The 10,135-nt window shown below is 39.0% G+C and overlaps 1 protein-coding gene and 1 long non-coding RNA gene across 2 annotated transcripts; both read left to right on the forward strand.

Moving 5' to 3' along the window:
• The first annotated feature begins 3,304 nt into the window (after nucleotides 1-3,304).
• Nucleotides 3,305-6,474, forward strand: LOC145698074 (uncharacterized). Its single transcript, XM_081775277.1, has 8 exons — nucleotides 3,305-3,370; nucleotides 4,714-4,830; nucleotides 4,879-5,152; nucleotides 5,198-5,325; nucleotides 5,507-5,575; nucleotides 5,712-5,789; nucleotides 6,010-6,195; nucleotides 6,238-6,474. Exons 1-8 carry the CDS (start codon nucleotides 3,305-3,307, stop codon nucleotides 6,433-6,435), a joined length of 1,116 nt encoding a protein of 371 aa, XP_081631403.1. The 3' UTR covers nucleotides 6,436-6,474.
• Nucleotides 6,475-6,589: 115 nt separating this feature from the next.
• LOC145699991 (uncharacterized) lies at nucleotides 6,590-6,911 on the forward strand. Its single transcript, XR_014134122.1, has 2 exons — nucleotides 6,590-6,727; nucleotides 6,775-6,911. It is a non-coding gene; the product is annotated as an uncharacterized LOC145699991 (long non-coding RNA).
• Nucleotides 6,912-10,135: the final 3,224 nt, after the last annotated feature.

The following is a 10,135-nucleotide window of genomic DNA, read 5'->3' on the forward strand; positions in this document are numbered from 1 at the left end:
GTTGGTCAAACAAGCATGTTTTTGTTTCGAGGAAGCCAAGTTGGCCAGTAAAAAAGAAATAATCATTCTTTAATTTGCCGCCAATTAACGGACCTTCTGGATTTAAAATTGCTAAAGATGTAATTGCTTATCTATATTTTTCTCACTGAATTTAACGTGCGAATAATGAAGAGGTAATTATCTTTATTTATAAGATAACGTGGCGAATAACTTATCGCTATTATTATTAGTGATAATTTATCAATCAAGTGGACATAAGTCTATATTCCAATAGCACTGTAAATTCCAATTAGACTTTCACAAACTTCCTTTTTTACTCTAAAATTTAGAGTCTAAATCCTTATTTAATTACTGCTTTGCATTGTGGCCTCGTCATAAAACTTCCTATCAAAAGCTGGTTGGGCGAAGTTTGGTTAAAGGAATCATCATAAAGTAAAAAATAGACTGCTTGTCCGTACATGAATCATGTAACATGATAATTTTGATGTTTTCCATAGCTCGAGAATTATTTCTCCTTCGTTTTACTCCTGTGGTTCAAGGTGTAGGCAGTAGGCAAAAGATGGTTTCCTTCTTCAGGTCAGGTCAGTTCTAGCACTAAACTTGATGCTCGAGCAGATGCCGGATCTACTTTTACGTCTACAAGCGAATCATTCGCAAGGAGCAAATCTTCCCCTCTAAATGTCAATGGTGGGCAGCCTAAGCATCCCGATCTACGATATTCTCTATCTTACGGAAGGTTTCGTAACATTAGGGAAGAATAATCGAGATAAATGAGGATTGAGAATATTTTTTAATGGTCCATAGAAACTTTAAACTGTAGTATAGATTCTCTACTATAGAATCATCACTGATGATTTAGTTTGAAAGCAAAGAGAAAAATCGAAAGCGAGATCCTTTTCAGATTCTGTAGAAAGAGTTCCATTTGATGAAATAAATCTATTTCCACCAAATGCAGACGCGTTTCAGTTTTTCTTTAATTTTTCATTTCCGGGGCGCCGAAGCAAGAATGGAACGGAAGCGGAGAACAAGGCAAGAAACTGATATCGTTTGTTTCAACATATGGCGCTGTCACGTGGGAAGTAATTACGAGGAGAACACAAACTATCACTGGAAATTACGGCGATCAGCGCTTTTCTTTGTAAAACCGCTTTGTCTGCCGCTTTGAACATGACGCTACTTTCGCGAGAAATAGTGAATACAGTGAATACAGTGAAAACTCGCTCGGCGAGTGTTTTTCTTTAAAGCACCAACTTTTGAAAATCGTAAACTGGGCAGAGAGGCGCCTTGCCTGTCGCGTTTTCCTAAACAAATTATTTTGACGAACTTGGCGAAATGTCGCGATTGTGAATATTCTGCATTTGTTTTAGAAAATTTGTCGTCCCTTCTGGATAACTTTTCTTGTCTCTGCCGATCATTCCAGTAATTAACTGGTTTTGCAAAGCGTAAATATATAAATTGTTTGAAAGTTTAACTTCTCAATACACGTGGTCGGTTCAACCGACCACGGCGACTTTGAGCCGCCGTAATTTCTCTTGTGATAATCTATTTGACCTGATTTTTGTAATGTGAGCTGAGATGACTAAAACGAACCACTTCGTCAAATTTTGGATGTTTTCTCAAAAGTGGTGGCGTTTTGCACCGCATTTATCTTTCATTCAGCAGCTGACAATCCAACAAGTTTTTTTCAAAAGTAATTGTAAATCTTGATAGGTGAGTGTTCAAGCTTTCCAGCGATATGTTTTTTAAATTTTTTGCTTGCCGGAAACGCAAGTTAGAGCTAAAAGTCTTGAGCGCTCTTTATCATACTCCGAATTTTGCCCGCCGCGCGGGGCTGAATAATGCATTGTGGTCCCCTCACCCGACCCCGTGTTTTGAGCGCTTAGTTGCGCGCCCGTGTATTGAGAAGTTAAGAGTTTGAGGGTTAGACGTTATTACCACTAATAACCAGACATAGCCATAATTTACTGCTGTTTATCATTTCTTATTTCTAATCGAGCTCGCGAAAATTAATCACCAAGTTTATAATTTGAACGAATAATTGAACCGTTAATTGGCAATTTGAAATGGTATTATTGAAGATTTTTTACAGACCTTTTTCTGTAAGTAATTCTTTGCAACTCTCCCTTTGTTTTCCCAAAAGTCGTATTACGATGTCTACTCGCATATAAGAGCCGGTACTGTACGAAAATAATCGTTGCTTATTGAAGAAATCAATCAAATATACGCCACTCGATATAAATAGCTATATTTATCTCGAGGGATCGGAACTTTGTCAGACAAAGAATGCACTTGGATGGTAATTGCGATTTCCTCTCCCGTCATGTCCAAAATCTTGATAGAATAAATTATGCTCCCAGACGAAATTTCGCTTGAAAATCTCATTTCTCAACAGTTTCTGACTATTTTTTATCCGAGTGACTGTTTTTTAGAAGCAAAATAAAGAGCCCTTGAAAATAAACGCACGAGAGCGTCAAATTGTGATTAGATGCATCAGAGAAAAGTAACACAATCAATACATTTTTGTCGCATTATTCTAACATCTGTGTTTGATGGAAAACGAAGAGATAACGTATTTCTTGCAATTTTAATTTAATGATGTTGTTTCGGCGGAAAATTGGACTCAGGGAAAATGTATTTTCTTTATTCAGATATACCGTCAAATTAGAAGAAGTCTATTGATTCTGTATAATCTACACTGTGTAGATTATCGAAAATAATTATCTATTATCAAGATTCTCTGATATTCTTACCGTTTGTTAGAGGGAAGATTTGCTCCTAGCGTATGATTCGCTAGTAGACGTCAAAGTCGACCGGGCATCTGGTCAGACGTAAAGTTTAGTGCTGGAAGTTAATCATATCTATGCTGTTAGCATTCAGAAATCATATTTTCTGTAGTGACTACACCTTGAATCACAGGAGTACATCGACAAAAAGATGATTCTCTGGCTATGGAAAACCTAATAATCCCCCTGTACGGAAGACGGAAAAGCTCATGCTTAAAGTTGTTCGAATCATTCGAGTCTAGTCGAATTGATCATATCCTCAAACGAACAGTTCGTTTTCCACTTTCTGATGATTCTATTAACCAAGCTTCGCCCAAACATATTTGAGAGGAAGCATAACGGCGACGACACGATGCAAAAGCGTTAGATTAAGAAAACACAGTAATGAAAATATAGATTTAGAAAGGAAGAAGAAGTGGCTGCTTCCGTTAGGAACTGATAAAGAGACGTTCCTAATTCGCAAAAACAGTAATTACATTTGCGCGTTGCACAACCTTCTACTCGACCGGGCGCTCTTATCGATGACTGCTCAAAGTTCTAAAGCTGTGAACTCTGTTCTAATGCTGCCGGACTTCGGCGCTGCTTTCGTGAATCATGCAACCTTCGTTTCTACAACGGATGCAGCGTTCACAACTGCTCGCCATCCGGGTCGTCGTCATTTAGGCTTTTCGATTTTCCTGAAGAAGGAAATCCGACCGTTTTCCAAAATCCGTCAAGAAATGAGGACGCGGCGCAGCTCTTCTCCGGATGATGACGCGGTTGAACTCCATTGAAAATTCGCCTAAAAGGCGATCCTTAGCGGCTCTAAGTCACCATATTATCGCACCCAATTTGTGATGTCCATAATACGATAATAATTTAAGTATAGCAAACATGTTAGTTGTCAGTATCACTTTGTAAAGCAATGTGTTAAAAACAGTCTGCAAGACATCCAGAAAAGATGGTTATCTTCATTTGTACAGTCAGATGCAATAAGGGTCTTCGAATTGAGGTGCATCAATTAGTCTTTCTGCGTAAGATTGACACAAGTCGGCGTAAATCGTCGCACGTTACAGCTTTATCGTCTCGTATCGCTGCCAAGATATTCGCGATGCGAAAATAAACCACTCGCGAGGAAAGGTAAAAAAGAGTGACAAGAATTTATTTTGGAAAGGGACTTTTTCCCCAGTCAGGTTATGAGATGGTCATCGATTTTTACTTACGACGCGTTTTTTGGGGCAACTGAGAAAAACCCCAACGAACTTCTGTATTAAATTACAGACGGGCTTAGTCGCAGTGCATTTGCTCGCAAAATATTTGAATTTGAAAATTCCGCCTTAAATTTGAAAAAACGTCGACCGAACCAATGGTCAGAAAAATTCTGATTTGCCTATTGGAGGAGACACTTCCTTCTCCTGGAACTCTAGACTTCCGCAAACATCTAAGAAGCCGCAGGGTCAATTTCAGAGGGCAAAAGAAAAAAAAGCAGGGGGGTTTTCTTGCAAGTAAGTTTTTGACTCAAGAAATTTTCTAGATAAGCGTTGTTTCCCTACAAAATCTATATAAACTCGCTTGAAGGCGGAAACCCTTCATACTTCTGAAATCCCGTTAGAGAAGCAGGAGCGTCGACTTTTTGAAGCGCCTATTTTACCAGAGAGAAAAATGAATCGAGATCTGCAAAATCTCTGCAGCGGAGAAAGCGGCCTTCAACGACTGAAGATCAGCACCGGTTACTCCAAGTCTCTCCACGGCTCCCAGGATAGTACTCGATAAACAAACTACATAACAAGTAGCACTAATTATGCTTATCACTCGAGCGTGTGAACGAAGGACCTATTCGAAGTTTGACAAGATAATCCTGCTTATCTTGCACTTCTTGAGAATTTCGCGAGCACAATGCCTCTTTCAGGGAGCTAGAATTTTCTAAGCATTATCGAACATTGATTAAAAGACCTCTCTGGCTTCGAATTCGTCGGCTTTAACGACGAAGAGCCAGAAAATCGGGAATGGCATCACCAAGTACTTCAAAAGAAAAGGACTTTCCCTCCTTGGAAGCAATAATTCCAATGTAAGTAGTCTTCTTCGCGTCAAAAAGCTCATGGAATCATATTTAAAGGTTCCAAAAGCAGATCTGAAAAAGATTTCAAAAACTCCAGCTCGTCGTACTATCACTCGCCGCCAGCACTCTCACAAGGCGATTGAAGAAAACAAAGAGGTTCCAAAACCAGATGATGAGAAGAACCTCAAGTTCCCTCTGAATGAACCAGCAGAGGATCCCTTCGGTGCGATAAGCTGCCCTATTGAGCCATGGAGGCAGGAAATTTGGGAAAGACTTCCAGCTGAGAAGAAACTTCTTTCTTTTCCGTGTTACGAGCCGTATTCCTTCACTGGTAAGTTTTAAACGATCGATCTGGGAATGACATTTGATATTCTAGCGTTCGAATACGTCCGGGCGCGAGAACTCAAGCCCACACATCGAGTTGTTGGAAATTATCTTCAGAATCATCCTGTCTTGACTCCTAGGCATCGATACATCCTCGTCAACTGGATAATGGAAGTTCAGGTAACAAGCGGCCCAGTTTCCAAGTCGTACTTCCAAGATTACTAATATAATAACACTCAAGTACTTTGACTTGTAATTAAGAGCTGCTCTAAGCTGTTTTGTAAAATAAAGTTAGACTTGGACTCTCAAATAATCAGTTCTCTTTCCCTTTTTTTCATGTTTCCGAGCCTCATTTTCTTAGGAAAACGATGAGTTCTACTTTCGCAACGAGCAGTTGTTCGCCGCCGTCCGCTACATCGATGTCTATCTAAGGAAGGGAATCGACAGCTACCAATACGATAATCAGTGTTATTCTCATTTTTGAACCTGATAAATTCGTTTTAACAAGCCCGCTTTTCAAATTTTTCACGTTCTCAATTTTCGAGCCCTGTTAACTCCTCCAAAACAGCCGAACTCAAAACTTGCCATTGGATAGGTTTCAGCTATTAGCGATTACTGCCATGTTCGTCGCCTGTAAAGTTGGTGTAAGTCACAATTATTTACGTTGGCACTTGTAAACAACAGTGTTTCTATTCTTGATTTTTTTGACAACGTATCGTTGTAACCCCACGTTTTTGTTTCTTTCTAAACTTGAAAAATCTTATGATTAGCGGGAGCCGTGAGCTAATAGCTGTACAACTTGAGGACTCTTATTCAACTAGACGGGGAGACTGCATCTCAGGCATTTTGAAAAACGAATTTTAGATGCAATATTACGCGGAGATCGCGTCCTGGGCGATTCTTGGCGATCCTGACAAGCCCTACAAAACTAGTGACATCCGACAATTCGAGGTCGAACTTCTCCAAGTGATCGATTGGGATGCAGAAATTTCGACTGCCTATTTCTCCCAGAAACGACTGTCCATGCTAGCTGGATTGAAAGACTCTCAGGTACAGATTTTTCTTCTCAAGGTTAATTTTATGAACATTCAGTGTCATATGGTGAGATATCTTCTGGAGCTATCTCTTCTTGCTGCCGACATGGTGACGATTCGCCCGTCAATCATCACTTCCGCTGCCGTTTTAGTCGCGAAAACCTACTACGGCCATCCCTTAGAATGGAACGATTACATGGTCTATCACAGGATAGTGGCTCCTCATCAATACCTTGAACGCCGCCTTGCTCATTAGTAAGATTAATTGCGAGTAGTACGTAGCTTAATGGTTAGCTAACAAGACAAATTGCAAAAGGCGCGTAAAACGACCTAAGCAGCTTGAAATGATGTTACTTGGTTTTGACAATTTTATATTATGAAAAAATTACTGAGCCGCGCAAAAAAGCGCTTATAAGTTTGAAGAACTGGCGCCTGTTTGCAAGAGCCTCATTTTCCTGATGAAGAACGCATACAACATCGGAAAGGAAAATTTGGCTGGTTCAAAGGACTATCTTTGGGCCAAGTACTCGAGCAGCGATGGCGGCATGGTAGTGGCGTGATTCTTTATTTTGCGACCTTCAAATCGGCTTTTTAGGTGGCGATTTTGGACCAAGAGCTTCTTCAAAACTTGAGAAATTTGGAGTAAGCAATTTTTTATTTTTTCTGTCTTTGTTAATTTTTAAATGCCGTTTCTTATCTTTGATATCTGTAATAAAAGAGACCTTCTTTGGACATGCTCTTTGTACGTCTCATTCTTGTTTAACCGGAGAAATTAATAGTCGCAAGTTTATTTGGCAACAATTCGAAAAGGCGCGTCAAAAATGTACTTTTAAAAAGTGATGTTATTTCTTCGAAGCATTAGCTGAAATTCTCTGCGTCTACGCAACTTTGTGGTTCAACGGAGGAGACCCTCTTGGAGGGGAATACAAGTAAGTAGTGATGGAACATGAGTATTTTCCGGATTAGCCATAATTGCGGGATTAGATCTGACGCGTTGCGCGGGAGCTTGGGGATCCCGAGATTCCGCTTCCGCTTTATGAGAATTAGCTCGAAGGTCGAGCTACGTGGTTGCGCAACAATAGGCACAGCTAAACGGTTAGAACGGAGCTAAACATCATGCTTGCTATAAATATACAGGTTAACTTGGCCCTGTGCACTTCCGCAACGTGATTATTTACGTTCTCAGACCAGGGCTTGGCAACCTGTATTCAAAATCTGAGTCAGGGCCTCAAAGAGCTCTAATGAAAAGTTTTGCGAGAAATTTGATTAATTCGTCGCTCTGATTTTCAAAGAAAAGTACTGTAATTAAGAAGAAAAGGGAATTCAATGGTTCGACAATGTTTGTTTTCTGGGAAACAGGGTGCGGATGTTTGGAGTTTGCTATGATCATTCTTGAGTCCGGTTAATTGAATATTCCAAAACTCTAAGCTGTAGTTGGGTGGACTAGGTAACTTTTGAATTATGCGACGACGTCTTCCTGGAAAGGCGAAAAATCATCAATTGAAAAAACATCTTCAATTGAAGAAAATGCGATGCAAAACTGATCGAAATCGACATTGATCAATTTAACCCTCAAAGTTTAAAGAAAAATCGTTGAAAAGCGACCTAAAAATAAAACATATAAAAATCAGCATCGTCGAAATATTGTGAGCAAATACTTCCGAGAAACCGTATTGTCCGTGCAGGTATATTTGTTGTCCAAGCAGCGCTAGAACTAAGAAAAAGAGGGCTTGGCATCTTTTTTATCAAATAAGATGTTTCATTACTAGCAAGGCTGATTTGTTATCGGGAAAATTGGATAAGATTTCTTTTTCGGGATAAATGGAATTTGTCCCGGTCATGTCGAATAAAATTTGTTCCTGTTTTTTGATCGCTTATTTTCGATGTCAGGATTTGACAAAGGGTTGTCGCCAGGAGGTGCGAGGAAAGTGGGTTAACGGATTTGCCTATTTTTAGAGACTTGTTCATCGTACTTTGCCACGGTACTTATTCACTTTCGAAAAAGGGCTTGTCGGGAAGATTCCAGTAGAGAGAATATTTTCATACATAAAACCTGTGTTTAGATAAACTAAAGACAGCATCTGTTTAGAGGCGCCAAAATGATTCCATTGACATTTGTCTACACTTCGACATGGCGGAAAATGAATCTCTGGCGTGGCAAAATAGCCAAAAGTAAATATTTCTCGGACATCTGAGCCGACTTCGCTGACCTTCAGCAAGGAAATGAAGTGACGTTTTCTTACCATACTCACCATGAAGCTCTCCTTTGGGAGTAGGAGGAGGAAGGGATTGTTTTTGCTCCGTTCAAATTAGAACAACTTAGAGGAATCTTTTTTACCAATCTTTTCCTTTTCATTTGCCTTCGATTTTACGATGCTCACTCTTTTGACGGCCAAAAACGCTATAATATGATTCTAGCGCGTGAAAGTAGTTCTAAACAAAAAATTTAGAAAAATCCAATTTTGCAGCTTCGCACGCAAATTTCGGCGTTAAATTTTAGATGCGTGTTTGGCCTATCGAGTTCCATAAGGCGGAAGAACTCAACGAGCAAATCAGATAAATAGATTGAGCCGGAACGCATCAAAGCGCGCTTCCCCAAATTTGCGAAACATGTCACTCGCCGCTTTTTTACGATAGAGTCGGCTTTGGGACAGAATTGACAAACGGGCGCCAAATCATGAATACGATTTGCCGCTTTTGTAATTGATAAATGTTTGATCAATCGTCTGATCACGTGCTGCGAACATGGGTAATTGCTAATTATTAATTTCCTCGCTAATGAGATAATTTATCTCAGATAAATGATTCCAAGTTCATCGCTCTCAGCATAATTCGTTAACTATCCAAATTGATAGTATTAATCGAATGGCGGCATATTATGCCCGGTTAAGTTGTTTTGATTCAATCATGCTCACTTCCAACTTCAAGTCAAATCTTCACTTCAAATTGGTATATCAAACACTGAGAACATATTCAATTTATAAATTATAAATGTCTAGCAAGAGCCCGATATCAAATTCATAGACATCCCAAACGATTAAGGGTACTACCATCGATAACCTGATTTTCCAACGACTTTCTCAGAACTAACTGTTAACAAAATTTCAGTTTAAAAATCCGCTGAGCTTTAAATTGAGGGTTGAAATGAAGAAGTATTGCGAAGAAATGAACAGTTTGAAAATCGGGTTTACCACCTGCGGATACAATTTTTTTAAAGAATAATTGAAGATTTATTTTTCATTTTTTCTCTCTCATGAACTTGATTTTTTGTTCAATTGTCATCAGCATCAGCATCATCTTCAGAGATCCGATTCTGGGCATTTTCGTAGTTTTGATTGTCTTTATTTTTGGATTCGAAAAAGCAGTGCTTTCGGTGTTTTTTCATAATTACTATACACGTTGAAACAAAGAGTAATTCTCAAGTCCGCTTTGTTTTCGACAATTAATGAAATCACTTGAATACGGGTCAATAATGCGAAACATTATTATTATGAGCATCGTGGGAGGAATAATAAACGAAACAATACCAAATAACCTCCCCGTCAAGGAGAAATTGAAATTGTTGATTGATTGTTTTTGATTTCGCTTGAAGAGCCACCCGGCGAGCTGGCCCAAAATAAAAGTGTACTTAGAAAAAATATTTATCTTAGACGCGCTTTACTAATTTACTTGATTCTAAAGTTCAACCCTCTAGGTTCTAGAGTTTAGGAGACAAATAAAACGACCGTTTCACCTTATATTTGAGATAATTTAATAAGGGTGTTAATATGAAATGAAAGCCTGAAAACCTGCCTTTTGGACCCTTAAAATTTGATTGAAATTTATTAAACCTACATGTGGATTTTTCCGGTATTTTTCTTTCTTTTTTAGAACTTTCCGAAATAAGTTCGTTTTCCTCGGCCATTTTTTAAAAAATTGTCAGTTCTGTATTTTGAAAGACAACGTTTTCGAACCCG

The sequence above is a fragment of the Oikopleura dioica genome, chromosome 2 (assembly GCF_907165135.1).
Source record: "Oikopleura dioica chromosome 2, OKI2018_I68_1.0, whole genome shotgun sequence".
Classification (NCBI taxonomy): Eukaryota; Metazoa; Chordata; class Appendicularia; order Copelata; family Oikopleuridae; genus Oikopleura; species Oikopleura dioica.